The sequence below is a fragment of the Clytia hemisphaerica genome, unplaced genomic scaffold (assembly GCF_902728285.1).
Source record: "Clytia hemisphaerica strain Z4C2 unplaced genomic scaffold, Clytia hemisphaerica genome assembly, whole genome shotgun sequence".
Taxonomy (NCBI): Eukaryota; Metazoa; Cnidaria; class Hydrozoa; order Leptothecata; family Clytiidae; genus Clytia; species Clytia hemisphaerica.
The window spans coordinates 555,177-582,232 of NW_027103741.1; the positions used below are offsets into that span (position 1 = coordinate 555,177).

At 34.0% G+C, this 27,056-nt stretch overlaps 2 protein-coding genes across 2 annotated transcripts; both read left to right on the forward strand.

Moving 5' to 3' along the window:
* Window positions 1-1,449: 1,449 nt before the first annotated feature.
* On the forward strand, window positions 1,450-3,163 carry LOC136805224 (U11/U12 small nuclear ribonucleoprotein 25 kDa protein-like). Its single transcript, XM_067061799.1, has one exon. The coding sequence runs from the start codon at window positions 2,631-2,633 to the stop codon at window positions 3,081-3,083; it is 453 nt and encodes a 150-aa protein (XP_066917900.1). The 5' UTR covers window positions 1,450-2,630; the 3' UTR covers window positions 3,084-3,163.
* An 87-nt stretch (window positions 3,164-3,250) lies between these two features.
* On the forward strand, window positions 3,251-23,526 carry LOC136805225 (coiled-coil domain-containing protein 178-like). The gene is made up of 22 exons (XM_067061800.1): window positions 3,251-3,343; window positions 3,490-3,669; window positions 3,857-3,951; window positions 4,100-4,379; window positions 4,591-4,689; window positions 4,875-4,926; window positions 7,797-8,009; window positions 8,259-8,362; window positions 8,605-8,654; window positions 9,942-10,037; window positions 12,370-12,506; window positions 14,775-14,853; window positions 14,955-15,122; window positions 16,291-16,359; window positions 17,187-17,240; window positions 20,918-20,956; window positions 21,174-21,287; window positions 21,529-21,674; window positions 22,075-22,160; window positions 22,482-22,555; window positions 22,787-22,936; window positions 23,182-23,526. Exons 1-22 carry the CDS (start codon window positions 3,328-3,330, stop codon window positions 23,425-23,427), a joined length of 2,547 nt encoding a protein of 848 aa, XP_066917901.1. The 5' UTR covers window positions 3,251-3,327; the 3' UTR covers window positions 23,428-23,526.
* The last annotated feature ends 3,530 nt before the right edge of the window (window positions 23,527-27,056 follow it).

Consider the following 27,056-nt stretch of genomic DNA (forward strand, 5'->3'; position numbering starts at 1 on the left):
TTCGCCTGCTCACGAAGTTTTGCTTTGAAGAGTACTCTGTCGCCTCAAAAAAATTTATGGAGAACTTTTATAACGGGCCAATCAGATGCTGTATTTCATTTTTATTTTCAAAAAGTAGTCGGGGGGTTATTAGAACTAACTGTTTATTAATTGACAGTTAGTAAAAATAATATGAAAATTTTTTTTATGTCTGAATCAAAAAGATATGAAAATGAAATTGTTATATTTGTGAAATTCTTGCTGAACGCTCCATTATTTGCATTTACAAAATCAATGTCATGAAATATTGCACCCCCGGCTACAGTCATGTTTGTATTCACTCGTTACCAGACTTCCAATCGCTGGTCTCAATAACATAATTTTAGACGTTCTAAGGACGCCTTTTAGACGTCCTGTAAAAAACAAGTCCGTTAAAGACGTCTTAAGGACGTCGCAATTGGACGGGGACGGGCTTTGGACGGGCGGACGTGATATGGACGTCATATAGTCGTCCTCCGGACTTTCTGTGCCCACTGGGACAGAGATCCTCCATTTTCCAAGGCACTAATTCTATACTCAGAACAGATCGTATTTCAGCCAAGTATAGATAAACTGGATAAAACTATAATGAACAGATAAAATTTTCTGAAGGAAAAAAAGCAGATCGACTTTTCTGTTTAATAATTATGAAATCTCTCTCTTTTTACTGAAAATCTTGTTTAACAAATGTTGTTTAAAAAATAGAGAAGTAATATTTGTTACGTCACAGATTTAAAAAGAAGGGAAATTTTCAAACGTCTAGTATAACGCATTGAGAAAAAAACTTTCAATAATATATAGCTCGTTTTGATCGTCTTGTTCTAAATTTTCTAAATTTATCAAAAAATGTGTGACAAAAATTTGGGCTGACGTCCCCTATCAAGCCGCTGCACCTGTCGCAAGTCAGGGACTCCAGATTACATTATACTTTTGTTGGGCTTTTGGGTAGCTTTTGGTGTTTGTATTTGTGTGATTGCTGTGTTTATATTTCTGCTTAGCTATTTAAACTTTATATCTTTTGGTCTGTTGGTTCTCTCTTTTTCGCATAAAATTCTCATTTCTTGACAGAATGTTTGATTGGTTTGATTTATATATATTTAGAAAAATTAAAAAAAATAGAAAAAACAGTATAATTATAAAAATATTAGTTCCTTTCTATGTTTCATTTAATTTTTTTTTAGTATTTTTAACATTTGCTCTCCTTGAGGTCAGATCTCTGATTTTCACCATATATATTTAAATATTTTTTTGCTTCGCTTGCTTAAAAGCTTTCTGAAAATCAAAGTTGTTGATGTTGTTGACGTCTCTGATTTTAAGATAGAGGAGTGAAATTATAGACATGACAAGAGCGCAAAGGGCGGGAAAGACATGCAGCCAGAATAGAACAGTGTAGCTCATTTTATAAAATTCACAAAATTATAAGACAATTTTAATTTTTCCTTAGTCATAACTTTTTGTAATCATATAAATTGACTTTAGCAAGTCTTTCATGGCTTGGCAGCAGGTTTTAGGTGCCCCCTAAGAATTCAGGTGACCTCTAAGATTTAGGTAACGCCTGGATGCCAAATATTTTATGTGACCCCTAAGCCAATTGAGCATTGGCTCTAACTCCGTCGAAGCCATTGGTTGGAGCTCGTTTACCAGAAGAAGCTGTTAGCCAAAGCTAACAAAACTGTCCTTGGGGTTCAGAATTAAATAGAGAGCAATCGGATGTGCTTTTTATAGATTTATACTACCATGTCCTAAGTTCATAATGTCTAGTTCCATATTAAAATTCCTCTCTCTAATTAAATAGTTGCGGCTAGATACAAAGAATAACCTTCAGCATAATGCCGAAGGTGGGCCGTATTTCATATAGCTGCCTGACAGAAGCCATTAGTTTCTTATTTATTTCTTAGAAAAAGAAGATAATATATATTTAGCTTTGTACCATTTTATGTTTTATGTAGTACTCTTAGGAATTGATGTTGAAAAACATTTTAACGCGCACTGTTTACATCTATAGTGAAGACGTGCTATTGCACAAATCTTTAGAAAATAATATGAAGACGTGTTATTGGCATAAAGTGGGCCAAAAGTGGGCTGTCTAAAGTGAAATGTTATGTAAAGTCGACACGGTGCCGTCTTTTGATTCGCATCAAGTGGTTTTGCCGATCATAATCAAGAAAGTAGACAAAAAGCGGGCCGACTAAACCAGAGCTTAGCCTATACTAAGCGTCACCCGCGTTTTTATATGCATATAACGTCTATTCTGTCTTTAGTCACTCGTGGTGATATCAACACAGCGCAACCTGGTTGCTGTAGACCTGTGCTTGACCAACTTCTGCAGAAGTGCTTAATGGTACTTATTTATCAAGCAAAATTGGATAGAGAGCTGAGTTGGCTCTGGTCACAAGTGGGTTAGATAACGTATGACACCTCCAGGAATCAAACCTGGGCAACTGCGCCAACCATACCATGCAACACCTAAAATATAGACTTTTGTCTTATCCAGCGTTTGAGACAGTTGTTCATATCATAAGTATATTTTAAGTCTAATAAGATTTCAACCATAGAATTTTGTCTTCGCCAGGGTGGATATTTAAAGTTTAAATTTTTTAGTTTGAAGAATTATGGAATCATTGCCCAATAAAAAATCTATCAGTCACAGAGAAATGTTGGATATTACACAAAAGCAGATTGAGGAGATATTGAAAGACCCCTTACTGTCTGACATCCCAAACCTTGTGACCCCTGAAGAACTGAAAGCAAAAATTGATCTGGAAAAAGGGAATGCTTTTGTGATTTTTTTGAAACGAGAAACAGAAGAAGGACATCAGAATATTGACATTATTGTAAATGATCGGACTACTATCTTGGAAATGAAGAAATTAATTGAGCGAAAAATGACAAGGATCATTGAAATAGAAGATGGACCAAAGTGCCTTAGCTGGAAGTATTTTTGGAAGACTTTCTGGCTTGTCCACAACAATGAAAAGCTAAAAGACGATAAAAAAACCTTGAAAGATTATAACATCAAAAACAATTCTGAACTGATTTTTCTAAAAAGGCTCAGGAGGGAATGACTGTGAAATGACTTATTTCATAACACTATTTCTATTGTAATATTTATCTCGTATAAAAGAACGTTCACCTACCTGTACAATATCCTCCAATTCTAATCTTTTCTGATCTCTCAGAGATATTTGTTTCTCTTCTCTCTTTAAATTTGAGATGTTTGTTGTATGTTTTAGGAGAAAATAAATGTACAATTTAATGTAAAGTGCATACACCATGGACTACCATCAATTGGTCAGTTAAAAGTTGAAAATGGCTAGTGAACAAGGTAATCAGAAATTTCCTAGACAAACGATTTGAAGTTTCTAAACTTCCCTTATATGAATACATACAACAAGACATAAAGTAGAACAATACTTAGTGCTCCTGAATCAGCGACGAAACTTTTAGCAAATTGATATTCCTCTTTTCTAGTTGAGCTGGTTTTATCCACACCGAGCTTATTGCGAAATGTGAACCTCGACAGAAGGAGTTGTGAATTCAATCAAAGACCTCACTACTGTATCAACAAATGTAACATTCACTTGAAAAGACTGGAACAATTTCTAATTGGCTTCAAAAATGAAGTTTACAAACAAGAAATCAATCTCAAAGGTACGTCTGCTTTTGTGTTATGGTTTTAAAGTAAAATCTGTGTGATAATGATACAAAGTATGAATTTTTTAAAATAGTGATGATGTTTGATGTGCATGAATCTATGGAAAGATTAGCTTTATGTTGAATTTTCAACCGTTTGTATTTCGACCAGTTTTATACTATTGTTTGTGAATTGACTTTCCAGAGGAACTAGCCGCAAGCGTGCAAAGCTTCAACGAAAGTGACAATGTCAATCATCAGATTCGCCTGGAACCCATTACCAGTGGTGCGGAATTAGAGGTCGGTGAATTCATAAATTGTGTTTATCAGCCCACCCAACATTCTTTCAAGCCTCTTATAATAACGTTTCTAATTTAAGAAATAAAACAACTTATTGATAGTACCCTGACTATTTAGTACCCTAAATTTGCATCTTCTTTATCTGTAGGTATTCACTGACGAATCTCATTCACTTTTCTCGAGTGAAGAAGGTGACAGATCAATCCTGTCAACGGAAATCAGTATGGACAATGCGCTTTCACAGATACCTCAACAACAAATCGCCATATTACAGAATGTCAAAGCACTGTTGAACCGTTTAGATGAGCAATGTGTGAAAACTAAAGAACAATTACTGAAGGAGCGAGAACGCACTGGCAACCTTCAAGCTCAGATTGATGCGCATGCGTACAGGAGAATTCATGCTCTACCAATGGCTGTGCAAAGAGGTTTTTTAGATTTTTATTTTGCTAAAACATTCTATCCTTTTCAGTGTTTCAAATTTTACCATTTCTTCTGTTCACCCAACTGTTATTATTTTCTCATTACGTTATTCGTGCTATAACCTCATTTAAGTAACTAACCAAACATTGGAGGCATTGCTCTCCATAGTTTGTTGTTATGTATCAAATACTAAACCGAATGTCTTTCATTCTCTAGAACATGAGAAGTGTGCTTATAATATTCAAGAATTGAAATGGCATTGTGCATACGAAGGTCGAAGAATGTCAAGCGTCAAAGAGAAATATCGTATCGCCCGTACGTATATGGTGTTATTGTCAAATCGAAAAGTGTGAAAAATTCGATTCTTTTCTTAGTCTACCCACGAATGATCTTTAAAATACTCTTGATTACAGTTCAGTATTCGATTTACATACGACCCAAGGTCCCTCAGTGACTCCATCATTAAAATTGCAACTAAAAAACTTTGATTGATATTTTAGAGAAAACCAACGAAAGAATAATGGAGGAAATCAATTTTGTAAAGGAAAGCAGGTACTTTAATGGAATAGATTTTCGCGGTGATTAAGTTTAGCAGATCTCGCAGATTTGGGTGTCAACCGTCTAGTTAAGTCCTAATGAAAATTTGGAAAGGTGATATATCCGCGAAATATTTTTGAAAAAACTATTTTTTAAACGTTTACTGGCATCAAAGGAGCGCTGATAATGCGTATTTAAACAACCAACATACACAAGCTAGCAGTAAAAGAAACAAAATTGTGAACATAATTGTCTTCTAAAGTGTATCCAGATATAATTGGCAGTGGAAACAAGAATGCCTGTAACTTTTGATAGTCTGTTATAATTTCGAAATTTTTTTTGTTTCTCTTAGAGAATCAAAAGCGCTATATTTGAATGTATTTTTGGTTGAAAAATTATGATTGAAACACTGTTTCATCATCACTACCCCAGTTTTCAGTAAAAATTTGGAGATTTGATATTTCACAGAAAAGTGCTAGCAATTGGGTATTTCGGGTCCCATATCTTCCGAAGGACTTTTCCGTTTGCCTTGAAATTTCATAATCTTCTTAACCTACTGTAAGGTTGAACTACCACTGGTGTAAAAATAAACGTTGTAGCATAAGTAGAAAAAAAGCTCAATTTTTGCAATCGCAAATTTAACCACTGAAAATCGCGAATTTTTCGGCCAAAGATGCATTCAAATATAGCGCTTTCGATTCTCTAAAAGAAGCAAAAAGAAAATTCGTAATTATATCGGACTATCAAAAGTTACAGGCGTTCTTGTTTCCACTGCCAATTATATCTGGATACACTTTAATAGTGTAATTCGCTAAATTTAATCCCATTAAAGTATGAGGTTTTTTTCTCAATAGATTGCTAGATTGGTTTAATAAATTGTCAGATTGGTTTTCGTAATATTCTACGTGATTCTTTGTACCGTACTTTTAGTTTCGTCCATATAAGATATATTTTATATAGACTGAAGACTGCCTGAAACGGCACGAAATTCCGAATCTCTGATAAATAAATCTCTATTCTTGACTGCTATACCGCCCAATATGGTGGGTGTCGAGATCTTTGTTAAATCGCAAGTCAGATTTGGAACTAAAATATCTTTTACATTCGCAGATTTTGCTAAAAATCTTAAGGTGGTAGTCTACCCAAAAATAAAAAATCATCGAAAAAATTGTCGAATTTTGGTTTTTGGAAGTTTCGAGATCCTTAGGCCTTTCTGAACATCTCCTGAAAATTTCAGAGCGATATCTTTATCATTCAGGCCGCAGTGAGCTTTTTTATCCTGCTGGGTGCTTGAAAAATCGCCCTAGCAACAGAAAAAATCCCGTTGCTAAGGACTTATTTCTTCAATCTTTGCCGGAACATAGCAATGTGATACGCCAAAACCAAAAGAAAGCTCTTTTTACGCCCTTTTCGAGCGTCAAAATATTATTTTCCGTGGCATTACGTAATCCTTAAAATTAAAGATGGTAGCTGCAGTAGTGTAACACATCAAAACCAGCTGAAGAGCAAGCTGTAAGCATGATTCTGCAGATTTCTTGGCAAGTTTTAGATCAAAACTTAATCTCTTTGATTGAAATGATTTATTTAAATGAAGAATGGACTCTACAGAATCTATAAAGTTGCTCTACATTGGTTGTGTTGCTGGATTTCTGCGAAAAACATTTAAGTTGTCGGCATTTTGTTTTGAGCATAGACAGTGTGCTTTTGGTGGCTCACATAATGTTTTGTAGTGGATTTAAATGTAACTGAGATATTTCCAAGCACAACATGATGTAACAGAGATAGAAATGTGCATTATAATGAACTGGACCTAACTTCTGGAGACACACATTCTCATCTGACACCAGCCATTCATAACCGCCTAGGCGGTAACCGAAGCGAAGGCGCCGCCTTCGATCAAGCCAGCTCATTGTCAATTCAAGTCTATGTGAATAAAAATGTGCACTAGAAAAGTTTCCATGTCTACAGAGAGTCATGCTGGAATTTCAATGAACATTTTGTCACACTTATGTGGCTGTTTTCACCCAAATTTGATGTTATCGCAAGATTACCGCAAAGTTTGCTATATTGACGTAACTTTAGCGCAACATGTTTTTGTTGATTTTTGGATAATTTATCAATTTTTGTGAAATGTTTTACTTTAACTAATGAAACCTGACTGGTTTGATGAGTATTCAGTGAAGAAATTTTTTGAAAAGAGCTTTCCAGCTTAAAATGATACCCATTTTTGTCTTTTTCTTTGATTTTCTCAAAAACGCGTTTCCGGGGGTTCGCAAACACCTTGTCAGAAATATCTTAGGATTGAGAGTAGCTACAGACTTGAAATTTTCAGGGAAGTTTCCTTACATGATTGTGCATTGAATGAATGGATTAAAAAGTTTTAAAATTGGTTTCCTGATTTTTAATCTCAAAAAAGCGTTTTTTTCAGTTTCTTACCCCCTGGCAAAAAATTTTAATTTTTTTTTTCACTCATTCCAGACCTTTTCTAAATATTAGTCATTAAAAAAAACAACTAACTTCATAGGTCAAGCCGACTATTCAGAAAACCTGACACAAGCAAAATAAAGTATTTTACCCCCTGGCTGATTTTACCCCCGTCTTTGGTTATTTTTAGAATTTTTTTTTATTTTTAGAAATGTTAATAGTTGATATACATTTCCTGAAAATTTCATTACGAAATGTAAAGAAGTTCTTGAGTTATTGCAAAAAATGTGATTTTTTGACTTTTGAAATCTGGCGGTAGACTACCACCTTAAATGAATTCTGAGAAAAGTAGAAATATTATCAATCTGAAATTTTTCGTATTGGAAAGGTTAGTTTTGAATTTTGAGCTATTGCACTTTTGAACGGACAAGTCAAATTATAAGACATATTTCATTTTTCAGCCCTTTGATATCTGAGAAACAGCGAGAAGAAAAAGAATCGATGAAAGTGATCCAACAAAAACAGAACACAGCAGACATCGAACTCAAAGAGGCTAGAAATAACTTAGATATGATCGAGCGACGTTTCGAACAAACAAAACGCCAAGCGGATCAAGAAGAGAAATATCTGGCTCAACGATTGCTGGCACTGGCTAATGAGCTGAAAGAACAACAGTGTGTTGAAACAAGATTCGTTTTCTCCCTTCTCGTGTTCAAAGGAACTTTGATGTTGAATTTAAAGAGTAGCCCCTCGGGTTTTAAGTTAAGATACCCACTTTTGAATTTCAATACGTTAAAAAGTTTTTCGTCAGACAACTTACACCATATTTGATGAAAGATCTTTTTTAAACAGTGGCTGTCATTATCATTATACATGTTTCCATATCGCTAAAAAGTGTTTTATGATTATATCTATGTTTTTAGGGAGAAGTTTTTGGAATCACAAGAGATTTACTCACATATGACAGAAATGGTTTCGGGCATACAAAACCAGTTAAAAACCAACGAACAATATGAAAAAGAACTAAGTACGTCCGTCTTTATATCTCATCAGCAAATTGGTGCGAGTGTTTTGAATATTATGCAACGATGATACTAGTTTGGACTCTCAAAATTATGTCATTTTTACCATTTGTTTATGATTTGACCAATGACATTCAAAATAATATCTAATACCTGTTCCTCTATTGTGCTTGGACGAAGAATAGTTTTAACTTTCGAAAGCTTTTCCTCCTAACCTGCGAATTAATAACGCTTCTTTATTGTTTAGACGAAAAGCTTGCAAAGACCAAAGATAAACAACGCAGCTTGGAGCGCGAGGTAAAACACTCCAGTAATTAGTTTCAATTTTTGGACCTACCTCCGGGTACCCCGGTGGAGGTTCTATAAATTAACCCATGTTCGTTCGTCCGTTCCTTCGTCCGTCCGTCTGTTACCAGCTTTTCTTAGGATTGGCTCATTAGTTTTTTCTGATTTTTTGCACAATGATGCAAAATGGCAATGCCCAGAACGTGACGGAGCCCGATTTTTGAGAAAAAATTTATTTGGGCAAATTTTGGGCCAAAAACTACCTAAAAATAGGGTTTTTTGGACTTTGTGCAAAATTATGTCATTACTTTTTTCGGATTTTTTGTACAAAGATGGAGGGCAAGATTCTCTAAAGAATGGCTGAAGTGGTTTTTCCCGGAAAATTCTTTTTCGCCTTAAAAAACGGATTTCGGGGAAATTCCCTTTAACCAATAAGAAAATATAGCTTTTCTCTATGTTGACTCGTTATTTTTTTCTGATTTTTTGCACAATGATGCAAAATGGCAATGCCTAAAATGTTTCAGAGCCCGATTTTCGAGAAAAAATATATTTGGGCAAATTTGGGCTAAAAACTGCCTAAAAATAGGGGTTTTTGGACTTTGTGCAAAATCCTGTCATTACTTTTTTCTGATTTTCTGTACAAAGATGGAGGGCAAGATTCTCTAAAGAATGGCTGAAGTGGTTTTTCCTGGAAAATTCTTATTCGCCTTAAAAGACGGATTTTCGTATTTTGGGGAAATTCCCTTTAACTAACTAAGAAAATATAGCTTTTCTCAATGTTGACTCATAATTTTTTTCTGATTTTTTGCACAATGATGCAAAATGGCAATGTCCAAAATGTGACGGAGCCAGATTTTTAAGGAAAATTTTTTTGGCCAAATTTGGGCCAAAAACAGCTTAAAAGGTTTTTTGGGCCTGAATGGTTTAAGTGATTTTCGTATTTGGGGAAATTCCTTTTTACCATTTTACATTATTTAACACACAAGCTTTATTTTTCCATTCTGAATTTTTATACAATTATTGTCACTTTTTTCTTATTTTCATCTGATGTTTTAATCATTAGGTAGGTCCATTCAGCATGTTGCTTGTTATGATATTATTTTTATGATATTTTTTGATATGTAATCATTCAGAATATTTCCAAATCATCAAGAAAACAATATGTTTGATTTCTTTCAGGTTTAATGATTGCAATATTTTTTGTGTGTCTCCAGAACTATTTATATATCTTTTAGTAGAAAAAAGGGTAGGTTTTTGAGTTTAGATGTTAAAAAGTTTATACATTTTCTTTCGCTGCAGGTTGAATCGCTGAAGATAAGAATACAAACAGAAGTAGCCGAACACAAATCATTGGTGGATAAAAATAGCGACCTGGATAAAATCAAAGCTGAAAAAGTAAATGTTTAACACATTTTAACACAGGTTATACGACGGAATAATTCTCCATGAAATAGCTGCACTGAGTAGTTGTTTCAATAGTTAAAACGTTATAAAAAGAGAATAAACCCCCGAGGGTGTTTTTGCATCAATAGAACTCGGTTAGGGTTTCAGGAGCTAAAACGATTTGAAAATTAGTAGTGTCGGTCAAAAGAAGGTGTCTGGGAAACAATTACTCGAAAAAAATAGTTAGACACCATTCTCCGGTAGAGTAGACTAACCTATTGATGGATTTTTTTGTTTGGATTGGTGTTGTCTTGATTTGCGAAGGAGAATGTTATGTGATATTTAGAAAGAGGGAGGTGGATTGTGTTTCAGAAGCGGTCAGATGGCTCCGTTTAATGTGCATCTGATTTATGTTATCTCTATAATAGATTTTTTCGGTAGCTCATCATTGTGTGTTAATGCCACACAGGAACTGACATTAGGAAGTTGTACTCGTCAATAAACATATATTGTACGGCTAAAACAAAATAGCACAAAAACTAAGTTACAACTTTATCCTTGACAAAATTCACAAGTCCTAAGGTCTGTATTAACTAACCATACAAGACATGCAAAAAGCCTCTGTACAAAGGTACAATACAATGTAGACAAGCATACAACAAGAGATGAATACAAGAGAACATGTAACATAGAAAGACACTAACTAAGGACACAGTGAAAAAGGCTAGGAAGCCATCTAGGTCAACCAGCACACCACTAGACAAACATATTATTATTTTTTATTATTATTATTATACAGTATACAAGTTCACAGGCCCGAGGTGGGCCTCTACGAACCGGTTTGATTACAATTCTAATTTGTTAAATATCTAAGTTTGTGTCTTTTCCACGCTTCATTAAGGTTTTGTTTAAACAAGTGAATGGAGGTCGACTCGACGACAAATCGTGGCAATGCATTCCATGTAGGGATTGTTCTATAGTAGAATGACTTTGTTTGCGCTCCTCGAAGACCATCAGTAGCAAAGTTTGGAACGAATTCGTGATCGTGAAATCTGGCTGGACGAGTTCTTTTAACTAGCTTGTCCCGAGTTGTTTTTGGATCATAAAAATGGATATGCTTATACATTTGGACCATATCGCAGAAAAGTCTTCTAAACTCAAGAGATGGAAGCTTGAGTCTTTGTAAACGCTCCTCATAGTGGAGATTACGATACTGCGGAATCAGTCTTGTTGCCCGTCTTTGGACCCCTTCAATCAGATTAACGCTGCGGCGTAATTTCGGCTGCCATACTGATTGTGCATATTCTAGATGCGGTCTGACAAAGGTCGTATACAATGTGCAAAATGCCGAAGGACTCAGGTCACTGAAGCTTCTTTGGATGACTCCTAAGATAGAATTCGCTTTATTGACTTGTCTAGAGATATGTTCCTCAAAAGATAATTCAGAGTCAATCAAGATGCCTAGGTCTTTTTCTTCAAAAACATGTTCAAGTTCGTTACCTCCAAGTTGGTATCTGTGTGCATGCTTAATATTAGCAAATTTACCTATAGTCAAGACATGGCATTTGTCAGGATGAAACTTTAGTAACCAATCTCGGGACCACTTTTCCAATTCACAGATATCTTTTTGAACAACTAGAGAGTCTCTAATAGAATTGATTATTTTCACTATCTTCGTATCGTCAGCAAAGAGCAAAATATACACAAGTGACAAGTGAATCCACAATACCTTTATACATAACAGTACATTCACAAGATGATAGACAATTAGTATGCACGAGTTAACATATAACAATACAATAATACAATAACATGACATCACTATGACAACATTGACACACCTCCAAAACATGACAATTGAAAATGCTACCATTTTAACAACATAACACATCCCAACAAAAACGTGTAATTTACAGACCAACATTTAACATTGATAATTTACAGAACAAAGTCAATATATAAACAAATGCTACTAAATGTATTAGACTTAATGAATAATGGCTTTGATACTGAGGAGACACTCAAAAGACACTGCAAAAAAAGAGACTGGAAACAAGGGAAAACACTGACCAAACAGAAAAAACACAGAAAAAACTGAAAAACCTAAAAATGGGGAAAACCCCAAACATCCTGAGGAGAACCATAAACAGACACTGTGCCTCAGCCGCTACATTGTGTAGGAACTCCGGTCTGTTTCTCTCAAATTTGATGTCAATTACTAAATTTCATGGGGCTGGAAAGAATTATTATTTTGAATTTTGGTTTAGCAATGTCCTCTATAATATGGGCACCTTTAAGCTTACAATGTTAAGATAATCATGTTTGTTATATAATATTTTCTTAGGAACTTGAACTGAGCAAGATGCGTAAAGGCTTCGAATTGATCATTGGTGAGAAAACAAAAGAGTTGCAACGAATTTTGAAAAGCAATAAATCTTCACAAAAAGAAATTCTAAATCTGAGGAGGAGAATAGAAACCAGGTAAGGATAAACATCAATACTAGTCTGGCTGAAATACAATAAAACAGGGGTGAACGTACAAAAAAATTCCGCGTAAACTTTCTTGGTACCGTTGGAAGCGGAATTTTATGTAGATTTAGATTATCATACTCAGAGCCTCGTGATGAGACCCTTGGGGAAAACTTTTGGTAAAATCAAGCCTGAAGTTTACTTCAGTTTACTAATTTTATTTCTGCCAGACTATAATGCTTTTCAGTAACCTTTAAATGCTTTTTTTTTCAGTTAAATTCTGAATTTTTTCTATTCTTCTATTCTTCTATATCCTGTTTAAGCAATCCAATCTCATAAATATAACTTAAATGTAAAATAATATAACCAACTTATTAAAAGGGAGGCCCGGAATCTTCGAGTTAGGAATTTTCAAGTTAGCTAAATTATGACGTCATAAAGGGGAAATAATGACGTCACTCGACTCTAACTCGATTTTGAATTTTCAAAAAAAAAATTTTGGCAAAAAGTTTTTCGAGTTATCTAAATCGGATTTTTTCTCACAAAACCTCTTTTCGAGTTAGCTAACTCGGATTTTTTTGCAGAAAAAACAATTTTGAGTTACCAATTATTCGAATTTGCTTACTCTAACAGACTCTAAGTGTAAGTCAGGTAAGAACTTAACCAGAGCCACTCGCAACACTTTTTTGGAACTACCTCCGGGTACCCCGGTGGAGGTCCTTTAAATTAACCCATGTTCGTCCGTCCGTCCGTTCGTCTGTTGCCAGCTTTTCTCGGGAGTGGCTCATTACTTTTTTCTGTTTTTTGGCACAATGATGCAAAATTATGATTCCTATAAAGTGACGGAGCCCGATTTTCGAAATGCCGGAAAAACTGTTTTTTGGCATTTTCTCGAAATTTTATCATTAGTTTTTTCGGATTTTTTGCTCAAAAATGCGTTTTAACAATGCCCAAAACATGGCTGAGTCCGATTTTTGAGAAAAAGTTTTTTCCAGCCGAATATGCCGGAAATCGCCGTTTTTCTGGATTTTCATTGGACTTTTTCCTTATAATTGGTTGTTTTTTCATTCAAAAACATTATTAATAGCAAAGCCCACAATCAAGCATGTTTCAATTTTCGATATAATTGATTTTTAAAGCCGGAACTATTTAAAAATCGCCGGAACAACCTATTTTCGCCGGAAAGACAGTATTTCTTGAATTTCTCGAGCTGTACTTTCTATTTTTTTATGAAATTTTGCACACTGGTGCAAAATGACAATACCTAAAATGTGACGGAAATATGCCGGAAAACCGGTTTTTTGACATTTTCTCGAATTTTCATCCATAGTTTTTTCTGATTATTTTCAGAAAGATGCGTATTCGCAATGCTCAAAACATGGCCGAGTTCGATTTTGGGGAAAAATTTTTTCCGGTTGAAAAAGCCGGAAATCGCCGTTTTTGCAGATTTTCATTGGATTTTTTCCTTACATTTCTTTTTTCTTATATTCAATTGTCAATAAAACTGATTTTTGCGACCAGAAGTTTCTATTTTTTTTTCCCTACAACCCTTCCCTCTCCCCCCATCAACAATCAATGATGAATTTATTGCGTTATGCATTTTTGCTAAACGCTGTATTTTCTGACTGATTTTTTTTATTTTTCTCCTCGCATTGCTATCTAACTTTCATCATCAGGTAGGTCCATTCAGCATCTAGCTTGTTTTTTCTCCTCGCATTGCTATCTAACTTTCATCATCAGGTAGGTCCATTCAGCATCTAGCTTGTTTATCTTAGTTTACATAACACAGATGGACGTGATACAATCGCTCTAAGAAATACTGCCGCAAGTTTCCTTTGATTGATCTTTTGTTATTCACAAGTAAATAATATGTGTGATATAAACAAAAACACAAGGGACGAAGCCAAGAACTTATGGGGGTGTGTAAGAGCATAAAAAGTACTTAAAACTCAACCAAATCTTACTTTTAGTTGTTAAATCTTTAAAAGGAATTCTACCTTGAAAATCCTTTGAAAATCTTTTTTTTTAAATAATCGAAATATCGAGTTAGAGTCGAGTGACGTCATAATTTGCACTTCTATCGACGTCATAATTTAGCTAACTCAAAAATTCCTAACTCGAAAATTCCTAACTCGAAAATTCCTAACTCGAGGTTTTCTAACTCGAAGATTCAGGACCTCTATTAAAAAGTAGTTTGATATGTTTGAATTTGTCTCCGTTTTTGGTTATTATATTGTAATGCTTTAAGTGTCATCCTTTCAATTATTTTTACTCAAACAGTGAAAAGCAGAAGATAGCAGACATCAGAGCTGTACGGCGGGCTATAGAGGAGAGAGAGAAAGTTTCTGCAGAACTCGAGGTAAGAGAAAAATCAAAATCATCATTTTCTTGGTCAGAAAACTTCGAAATTTCGACATTATAATAGCGTGATCGAAACAAACGTTTTATTTTTGTTCTTAGATGATTCGAGGAGAGACGGATGAGAATCGAGAAATCCACGACACGTTACTTTTGACGTTGGATCAAGAGCGAAAGAAAGCCATTGATGCGGAAGATAGCCTCACCATTCAAGTTGAAGCGCTGAAGAGAACGAACAGGGAAGAAAATCACGCACGTGTTATCCTGCACGTATGTCTCATCTCATTTTTACTAATTCATTTAGAGGCTTTACATGTCAGATTTATTGGACCTACCCCGGTGGAGGTCCTATAAATTAACCTTTCTCCGTTCGTTCGTTCGTCCGTTCGTTCGTTCGTTATTAGCTTTCCTCATGATTGGCTGGTTTGTTTTTTCTCATTTTTTGTACAAAGATGCATAACTATAAACCCTCGAATGTGACGGAGCCTGGTTTTCAAAAAACAAAAATTTTGGGCAAAAAACGGCTAAACAACGGGTTTTTTGGACTTTGTGAAAAATAAGGTCTTTAATTTTTTCTGATTTTTTGCATGAAAGTAGGGTATCATCGTAGGTAAAAATTGGCTTAAGCAGATTTTTACAAAAAAATTTTGTTGGCTCAAAAAACGCATGTTTATCTATAAAAATCACTATTAATAAGCATACATCAATGTTCTTAGTCGAATAACTCAATTTTTTTATGAGATAGATGTTTTTTTGCTCAGGAGGACTTACTTTTAAAGGATATGTGTGTTTATACATGAAATTTTCGTTGATTGGCGTGTTTTAATAGAAAAACTAGCCAAATTCGATATTTTTTTATAAGCACATTATAAATTACTTAGGTATTAGCTTTTCTCGAGATTGGCTCTTTCATTCTTTACGATTTTTTGCACAAAGATGCATAAATATAAACCCTCGAATATGACGGAGCCCGATTTTTGGAAAATAATTTCTGGGCAAATTTGGGCCAAAAAACGGCTAATGTGTTTTTTGGACGTGAAAAATTGGATCATTAATTTTTTCAAAAAAAATTTGTTGGCTCAAAAACGCACGTTTATCTATAAGAATCACTATTAATAAGCATACAGCAATGTTCTTAAAATTACTGAATTTTTTGATGAGATATGTTTTTTTGCTCTCGAACTCTTGAATATGAAAGAATATTTCAAGAGCATGAAATTTTGGTTTCTAAACGTGTTTTTTTATAAGAAACAATCAACTAATTTTAATAGATCGTCACTATTTGTGTTCTAAATGATTGTTTAATGGTCACGCTTATGTAGATATCAATTATATATGTGTTAAATGCAAAACCAGGTAGGTCCATAAAAGTATCACTTGTTATATCTCCAAACTACCAACAGACTTTCCTGAAGCTTTTTCTCTCGTCTCATTTTAGGCAAGGATCAAAACGGAGTCTGCAGAGTTTACAAAACGACGGGACGAAGCCAATGAAAGAAAAGCTAAGGTATAACTCTACTCGCGACTTTTTGAAAAAAAACATACCTGTTATACCCCTTGCCGTCATGCTGCACCTTGATATACTGAATTATAAGAGAACTATTTCATTTCACGGTGTAGAAGAACATCGAAAACAAGCAAGAGGGGGAGAAAGTACCTACTTCACAACATAAAAAAAAATAACAAATTTAAAAAAGAATGACAAATTTAAAAAAGAATGACAAATTTAAAAAAAAACGACAAATTTCACCATCCACAACCCCGACCGAAGTAGACACTTTTTCTATGTGGCAATTCAAAGCCGGCATCCAAAGCCGTGAAATTGAATTATGTTAGTTTTTTAAGTGTTACCTACAAACATGGTCGAAATATATTGAGATTTTAGTGTATTTTAACGTTTTTCAGAATTTAAAGTTCGGGCGAGAATTGTTATTTTAGCACTTCCACTTTCTTTCATTGAATATTTTGATTTTAGAGCGGTTTGATGGCTTCTAGGCTATATTCCAAGCCTTATTCGAGCAAATTTGAGCTTTTAAATCCTCAGATCCTAAGGTCGTAAGTGTTAAGTCTCATGTTAAAACTCAGAGTTAAAACTCTACTTTCCAACTGTAGTTTAAGGTGCTTAAAAATCATTTGTGGTGTTTCAAATTTCACCGGGAAATGTCTCATTTGTCTCAAATATTTTGTCCATGATTGTAGATAATCGCTGTTGAACTCTCTTCGTCTAAAAGCTCATGCTGGTCAATTTCCCTGATAAAAATCACTGTAAGCGAAATTCGGTCTCGCAGCTTGATAGTTATACTAAATGGGATATGTTTTTTCCTTTTCATGAAGTTGCTGAAAGCGAATGAAGAAGTCCATCTCGTCCTGAAAACCATCAACGAACAAGTAAGATACAAATCTCATCTCATGTTCATTTTGTGAAGTGTCCTTTTCCTGAATAAATCCGAATAAGCTTAATTCTTACAAGGATATGTAATAGCGAAGCTGGATAACGAACATTTGAAAAAGCCTTGTTCTATCTCTGTACCCTGAAATTAAAATTTGATATGAAATTTAATTGTTTTAATTACAAACTCGTGAAATTTGGATTTCCTCTTAGCCAATGATTCTGACGCTGCATTTATCCGTCACGATCAAAAACTTTTAATTATCAAGAGAGTCTGTAAAACATTGGTGAATGACAATTAAAAAAAAAGAAAAACATTGTTTTCATTAGTAAAGTTATAAGAAATTTCTTCTGTAAGATTATAAATAGCACTTTTTCATTTGAAATACCGCGCTATACCGCGGGGTGCTTTACTTTCTAACTGATATTTTCAGATAGCGAGTCGGTATGTCTGATTATGGAAAAAATTTCAAGTCATTTGAAACAATATTTGTCAAAATATTTACTTTAGGCGTACAAACTTTCGCGAGCAGAAACTTTTGCGAGGACGAAAAATCGCGAAATCCACGACATTTACTTTTGCTAATTTAACGGAAAAATATTTTTCGCGAGCATAAACTTTCGCGAATCAAGACGTAAAATTGAGAATTTTCACACGAAAAAATGGCTTAGCAGGACAAATACTTCTTGGATTGGCTTGAAACTTTTGTCTTTTGACTTATTAATCTTTTAGCAAGCTAAAAAGTGCCATAAAAGTTACATTTTATTCAAAGTTTGAATTTTTACATATTTTTTTATTTTGTCAAGGATTTTTCGCGAGCATAAACTTTCGCGAATGGTCTTTCCTAGAATTTTTAAAGACATTTACGTTCGCGAAAAGGGCCAAAATCCGCGAAAATCAAGAAAGTTTTTTGCTCGCGAAAGTTTGTACGCCTAAAGCACATCCGAGATTTTTAAAAAGGAATCGTGAAAGCTTCTCAAATTCATAACACACGCTGATAAAATCAGATTTCATTTACAAGGAAGCTTTTGGTGTATCTTCTGCAAATATTATTTTGATGAAAAACGGGAACATCATAGCAAAAAATGTCTGCTTCATTTTTCTTATAAAAACAGAACACTCAAGGGTACAGAGATGGATTTCTATTATGAACAGTTTACAATAGAAATAAACCAGCTGCGCTGGAAGGTCAGCCTAAATTGCTTAATTGATTAGAAATGATTAGAAAGATGTGTTGTTAAAAATTTTTAAAACGAGAGTATAAAAATCATCAAATTTACGTTTGTAAACAATATGGATTAACGAAAATATGCCATGTTACAATCTGTATGACAGAATAATTATTCGTCTCTTAGTTAGGATAGATATTTAGATAATAAATATTAGATATACAATTGAACAGCAACAAAAGGCTACATCAACAATAGATTCAAGAAAATAAAAATCGTTGCAAGGAAGTTAGATGCAAGGCATCAAAAATCACAAAAAAATTATACACTTTTCATTTTTTATTAAGCTTAGACTTATAATTATATTCAAGCTCAAGCTGGATAAAAAATCAAAAAAGTTGTAAAAACAAAGAAGCTGTAAATCAGTAAAAGTTAAAATGGTGTCATTCGTATTCATCTTAACTCCAGAGAAATAGTTTAGCTTAAAACTACATGTTTTTTATAATAAGCAATGAAAAAATCAAATTAAAAAATATTTAATTCCATTTATAATATATAATATAATATATATATTTTGCCCAAGTTCAGGAGTTGCCATAAAGCCATTATGGTAATAACCGGGAGGGCACATTGCTATACATTGTATATTGGCTCACTGCTTTTGTAGTTTGAGCACTCTTGGATTGGGTGGAGAGTCTTCATTTAAGACGCTCACTATTTGCATTACGCATTGCTCGCTGCTCGCAGTTTGAGCACTCTTGTGACTCCACAATGCAATCCACAAAATGTGTAACCGTACATCCTGTGCCCAAGTTCAGGAGTTGCCATAAAGCCATTATGGTAATAACCGGGAGGGCACATTGCTATACATTGTAATCCATTTATATACATTTATTATTTATCATTATTAGTCCAGAATGTGTAAGTGTCTGCCATCAAATCACCGCCATTTACATAGGAGCTGCACTTTAAATATATATACTTGATTAATTTCCATTTACGCTTGATCATAATTATCTCCAAGTCAAAAAGAACAAATGGAAGTGTCTGCTTTCAAATCGCAGTGAAAACTTAAGTCTAGAAAATATCATTTTTACGTCAATAATTTGATGAAGAACTTCGGTCTTTTTCAAATTCACATAGGAGCGGTACTTTAATATACTTGTTCAATTTCCATTTATGCTTTATCATAATGATCTCCAAGTCGGTCAAAAAAACAAACATAACTGCCAGTGAAAAACGCAAGTCTAGAAAAAAATCATTTTTGCGTCAATAGTTTGATGAAGAACTTCGGTCTTTCTCAAATTCACATAGGAGCAATACTTTAATATATATACTTGATCAATTTCCATTTACGCTTTATCATAATTATCTCCAAGTCGGTCCAAAAAAACAAACGTAACTGCCAGTGAAAAACGCAAGTCTAGAAAAAAATCATTTTTGCGTCAATAATTTGATGAAGAACTTCATTCTTTCTCAAATTTACATGGGAGCTGTACTTTGAATTACTTGATCAATTTCCATTTACGCTTTATCATAATTATCTCCCGTCGGTCCAAAAAAAACATAACTGCCAGTGAAAAACGCACAAGTCTAGAAAAAAATCATTTTTGCGTCAATAATTTGATGAAGAGCTTCGGTCTTTCTCAAATTCACATAGGAGCGGTACTTTAATATACTTGATCAATTTCCATTTACGCTTTATCAATATTATCTCCAAGTCCAGAAGAACAAGCATATAAAATGTCTATCAAATCAAAAGAAAACACCAACTTCAAGAAAACATTATTTTTGTGAATAATCAGATAATTAAGCTGTGAACTGTAATATATATACACTCCATCAAATTCCAGTAATTGTTGGTGGTTATTCTATATTCAAGTCCAAAATAAAAAAATATGTTTTCATGCTACAAAATAATGAGGTCTATCTCAGAAAAAAACTTGAGCAAATAAGTTAAAATCTTCATACTTTAAAGCAAAGAACATCCTTATAATCTAACTCCAGTGTTGTATCTTCCTTAGTTATAAGTTTAAAAGCCATTTCAACAAGATATAATGATTGTATAAATAAAAGCTGGCAAGATATAAACACAGAACGAACGAAAAGGCACCGCTTTGGCAGCCATATTGAATTGTTTTTGACACATATCGGGAAACCAAACTTAGCCCGATTGGATGAATTGAAAGCGTATCCCAACCGGAACGCTGCCCGAAAAAAGCTGGAGAGCAAATACACAGATCGGAAAACCAAACTTAACCCGATCGGATGAAAACTTTAGAAATCGGGGAAACACGTTTTTTTTTCTGACCCTGCTTCTTCTGCTGCGGAATAATAGCGAAATGAATGCTCAGCTGGGGCTGACCAAAAACAAAGAAGCAATCCGCTAAGAAATTCTCGTCCTTCATCCAGCGTCGCTATTACATATCCCTGATTCTTACCAAGACTTCACTGTCACAAATATCAAGTCACGTTTTTTAGATGTCACCATTCTTTTTCCTTCCAGGTCGCCAAGTTGCAGGAGAAATTTGACGAAAGAGTTGAGGTATCCTTTATTCTTCTTTAATTCCCTTTTGAAGTGATACTTTAACATCTATGCGATCGACTAGTGACTGTTTAATCTTAAATCTTGTTTTAGAGTCTTTATGGTCATTTCGTTAAATAGCCATCAGATAGATTTGATCTTTTTTTCCTGGCAAAAGAAAAACGCTGAATTGGCATTTAGTTTAACACTTGTTTTTCCATCTTTCTTTGTTTCCAAGGCCCTGAAAGCATTAGACAAGTTGCTCTATCAATTATCTGATAAGCATTCCCAAATGGAGGAGACATGGCTTCAGAAAGTCGCTGTAATGGAACCCAAAGAGCTTGACACCAAGGTACCCCACTTTTAGATGCAGCAGTAAGATCAGTGTTTTTCCTTGAAATTTAAACAATTGAAAAACCGACTCAAAGGAGACTGATTATTTTTAAAAGTAGGTTTAACTGCTCATGTCCATTCAATAGCAGTAGCAGGCTATGTTCGCCTACTCATATAATTCTCATAATAATAAAACTCATAATAACACGTCAGCGGAGAGACAAAAATTTAATAAGGGATTTTGATTTTTTACTATGTAGGAGCTATTGGTGGAGTTAGGTTCGAAAGAAAAAGCAATGGAAATCACATCAGAATCCTTGAACCAGAAGCTAACTGATATGGCCTCGTCTGCTGTTATTATGAATAGACTGCTATTAGCCAATCAGAAAGCTATGCAAGAACTAAAGTAAGCAGCTTCGAATGCTCAAGTCAACTTCGACGCATAAAGCATTTCCTTCTGAGTTCAAGTTTCCAAATTTTCTATTTGACAAATACTTCTTCATGTAGAAACTGAAAGTATGAATTAAAGGTCTATTTGTTATAAAATATACTCTGAGACCATTTATATATCCTGTTGCAAAGATAGTTGGCTAGAAATTCTTTGAAATCCTAATAGGTTAGAAGATAACACTCGAACATGTACTTTTTATGTAAATATTTCGGATCTAAGATTTGACTCACGCCTTATTGCAAGTTGTAAGTAATACTCCTTACATTTTTTTGTTCCTGCTCTGATGAGGTACCAGACTGCTATCAGAATAATTACTAGTATATGGCGACTGATAATTTAAATCTATTCTTCATAGCGAAGAGATAGAAGAACTGCAAATCCAAATCGAGAATGGCCAAGGCATAGAATTGAAGCTAAGGGAATCTTTGGCAAATGTTAAAGGTAAGATTTACGTTTCCTAAAACAAACTCGAGGCATTCCAGTCGTTCTCACGTGTTGTTAAGCTCGCCTCTCTTCTACCAAACACGAAGGGCCGCGTTCAGTCCTGTGACTGAAACTCTTGGCCTATTTCGATAGATAGGATTCTCTAGTCTAGCTATACCTTTTTTGGGTTAACTAACATATTTAAAGAATTTCAGCCGCTTAAAGGATCAATCAATGTTTTTAAGAGTGTCTTGTGTACACTAACACTTATCCAATTGAAGTCTTCGTTCTTAACTCTTTTCGAAGGAATTATTCCAATTCTCATTCTCTCCTCCCTAGAACGTTCATCCAATCAAAAGGAGCAACATAACATTCAAAAAGAAAGCCGAACAAAGGCATTGGACAAACTTAAAGTATTCTTTTCCCTCTTTTCTTTCCATACTTTATCCAAGTTTTTCATCCATAGATTTTGAAAAATTGCAGGGGAAAACAAGTTGGGTAAAGTGATAATTTTTGTTGTATAGCACATTATAAATCTATTCCCCCAATATGAAATAAATATAAATCGGACCATTTTCCTCGATGAGGTATTATTGATGAATTAATATATTTTTCGATGTATACTCTTGTTTTTTTATCGGAAGGATGAAATCGAAGGTGCTCTGCTCGACAATCGTACGTTGGCTGAAAGATATGTGGAATATCAAAATTGTCACATGGATCAGAAAAATGCGTTTATTTCTTCATACGAGAAAGCTCTTATCGCACACGATAGTCTGAAAGACAAAGAGAACGTAAGAAAATATTCTGTGTTATAAACACTATTTTCACATTTTCAAACGTGACAATCAGTTACCACATTCTTGTTGAATTACTTTTTTGCTGTACATAATGCTATCTACCTTCGAACAAACCATGTGTGGTTGTGTCCCAGGGATCCATAGGGTTGGTTGATAAAACTTTTAACGTGGTTACAGACTAAACATGAATACAAAGTCTCTTTTATCCTTTATTATTTACCTTGTTCATGCAATTCTAGCTTTGTGATCTACACACTCGTCTACACGAGGCGTTGGAATGTTACTACCAATTACGTGGGATACAAACCAAAGCCAGCCTATCACGTTTCGAGAAGATGACTCATCACAGCAACCGAAAGCTTGAGAATATCCAAACGAACTTGGAAGTTGCCACTCGAAATATCACTTTGTTCTTGAAAGCTAATAACTTAACACATCAACATATCCGAGATATGTCAAAAGCTATGGGCAAACTTTCGGTTTGATTGATTTGACGTTCCTCCTTTGGACTTTAGAGCAGTGTTTTTAATGGCTTGGTTGTTTTTTTGGACCTACCCCGGTGGGGTGGAGGTCCTATAAATTAACCTGTGTTCGTCCGTTCGTCCGTTCGTCCGTCCGCCCGTTCGTCTGTTACCAACTTTTCTCAGGATTGAATCATAGGAATCTTTTGATTTTTGGTACAAAGGTGTAAAATGGTGGTGGCTAAAATGTGACGGAGCCCGATTTTGGAAAAGAATTTTGGGGGGTAAATTTGGGCCAAAAAACGGCTAAAAAACGGGTTTTTTGGACTTTGTGAAAAATTGGATCATTAATTTTTTCTGATTTTTTGCATGAAAGTAGGGTACCATCATAGGTAAAAGATGGCTCAAGCAAATTTTTGCAAAAAAATTTTGTTGGCTCAGAAAACGTATGTTTATCTATAAGAATCACTATTAATAAGCATACATCAATGTTCTTAGTCAAATTACTCAATTTATTTATGAGATAGATGCTTTTTTTGCTCATGAGGGCTTACTTTTGAAGAATATGTATGTTTAAACATGAAATTTTGGTTGCTTGGCGTGTTTTTATAGAGTAGAGAAATTGGCCAAATTCGATATTTTTTTACAAGCACATTATCAATTACTTAGGTATTAGCTTTTCTCAAGATTGGCTCTTTCATTCTTTATAATTTTTTGCACAAAGATGCATAACTATGAACCCTCGAATGTGACGGAGCCCAATTTTCGAAAAACAATGTTTTTGGGCAAATTTGGGCCAAAAAACGGCTAAAAAACGGGTTTTTTGGACTTTGTGAAATATTGGATATTTGTTTTTTTTCAGATTATTTTGCATGAAAGTAGGTAAAAGATGGCTCAAGCAGATTTTTGTTAAAAAATAATTTTTCAACTCAAAAAAACGCATCTTTATCTATAAGAATCACTATTAATAAGCATACATCAATGTTCTTAGCCAAATCACTAAATTTTTTGATGAGATAGATGTTTTTTTGCTCACGAAGTCTTGAATATGAAAGAATATTTCAAGAGTATGAAATTTTGGTTTCTAAACGTTTTTTTATAAGAAATTTTAAAATTTTTAATAGATCGTCACGTATTTGTGTTCTGAATGATTGTTTAACGGTCATGCTCACCTAGATATCAATTACTGTATATGTGTTAAATGCATAACTAGGTAGGTCCATAAAAGTATCACTTGTTATTTAATATGTGATATGAGATGAGATAGAAAAAAGAACAATGAATTACATACATCTTTTCAACAAATACTTTCAGATGTTCACCTCCCATTCCAGGTAATGAAATTTTTATTCTCCCAAATATACTGTATTATATTTTTGTACAAAAGAGTATGTGGATATTTATTTTTTAATCAGGATTTGTGTACATAGAAAATGATCATCAATCAAAGTATACACTTAAGTTATTATTCAAAATTGACGTATTAACTTTGTCTTGCAGTCATTCAAATTTATGAAAATCTAACTCGTTAAATCGTATAGCACCTACATCTCTGGATTTAAGGATGAAAATCTTTTCATCACACGGAATGAAAAACCTCACAACCTCATGCTTTTTATAAGAACCAGTAAATTTTGGTTTTGATTCAAAGGTCGAAATTTTCAGGTTTGATTGTTCTTAAGGTGCACTCGATTTCTGAACGACCGTATGTACCGCCAAAACAATGGCTTTCACAATCGGACCGTACTTTTAAAGATACGAGCGATTTTGTTATTTATGTCCAAAAGGACGAGGAAAATTCGAGACAAAAAAATCACGAGTGCGATTTGCGAATTTTACGACTTATCATTTAATTACGAGCTAATCGGACGATGGGTTTTTTTCCGTTGGAAAGAAAATTACAGTTACACTGAAAGTATTATTTTTCTCTTTATGTTTTCTTTTATTGTTGATCATAGTTTTCCTTTCTCACAAAATGAATTTCGAATGAAGTTAAAAAGCTCGATAATAAAACGAAAGAAAAAACATTAAACTCCTTTTTGTAAACATTGACAAGTCATTGGCTGCGTTTAGACCAGCCTGGTACTTGTAATTGCTTGTAGTATTCTTTTGAATTCTATTGTTCCGCGCAATTGTTCGGTTTGTCAAATGCCTAAAATAATGCCAGCGTGTTGGCATTTCGTTGGCATTTGAAATGCCATCTGAGCAAAGGAATCCCTTTTTCTGGCATTTCAAATCAAACAAAGGAACCAAAACAAAGAGAAAAATGACATTTTTGATTTTTGAAAGTATTTGCACGTTTTTTATTCAGTTCTTTCTATAGATTGTAAAATTTGCAAGATTTGCAATAGCCTAGCCCTACGGCAAAAAGTTTCAGTCTTAATGACTGCAGTTTTTGAGAAATTCCATGTTTTTCATTGTTTGATCTGTCAAAGTTGAACTTGAGGGAATCAACTTTTCAGTAATGACTCTAAAAAGACGATTCCTTAAATTCAAGAAAATACAATGGAAAAGCTACTAAAATCGAATCCCTCATGAGCAAATGCCAAATTACAAATGCCAGTTGGTCTAAACGCAGCCATTGAAGTGTGATTAACGATTAAATGCTCTCTACAGAATGCAATCAACAATTAATTGCTTTCTTTGAAGGGGCGCCAAATGAGAAAAAATAAGCTATAGTTCGATTATAAATAAAATGACGTATGCGATTAGAATGAGATGACTTTTTGCAGTCATTAGGTACGCGTGCGCATAACTTTAAATCAATTCAAAGTAATTTATTCACCTGCATTAATAATAACAAGAGCCACAAAGATGTGGTTAAATATTTCCTCCAATAGCTCAGAGTATAGATTGTAGTCGCAGTCGAACCCCACAGATTATCCTAAAGCCTCAACTTAGTAACTTAGATTTATTAAAGCCTTTATATTAAACAATATCCGATGCAAAACAAAATATAACCATATTCCTGCTAAAAATTGTCGTTATTTCATAGACATGTTCACAGATGATATAAGTCTAAAAACTTGTTAAAAAATTGCATGCAAATGATTAACAATTTCAATTTTTATCATAACAATTTTAACACAAAAATAAATGTATTTTATTCAACTAATATTGGTTTTTACCTTCATTAAGGAAATAAAATCTTAGATTTACAAGTTGATATTATTCTAAGACTCATCTGAGTAAGAAAGTGCCAAAATATCTTGAGACTGTCTACTAAGGGACTAATATGGAAATATGGCAATATGAATTTGGGAGATATCGAAATATGTTGTACACATTAGTTTCATATGAAAAACTTCCTTAAAGTCATCAATATTTTAAACAACCATATTATACCATTCACAAATAAAAAGTTACTTAAAAATGGATCTCCTTCTTTACAGATATAGATTTCCAGTGCATAACATCAGTAGTATTCATGTGATAATATACAAATTGTCAACCTTGAAATTGTCACATTTAGTTACAGTATTGCTAAATATTTACAACACTTTCCAGCAAACTTTTTTGTGAAATTTGTGTCTTGATAAACTAAACTCCATGACATTTGTATCATTGATCATTAAATCACATCTTGGAACAATAGAGTTCCTTGGTTCAATTATTGCAAGAATGTTTATCTTTGTTCATATTCTCATTATGTG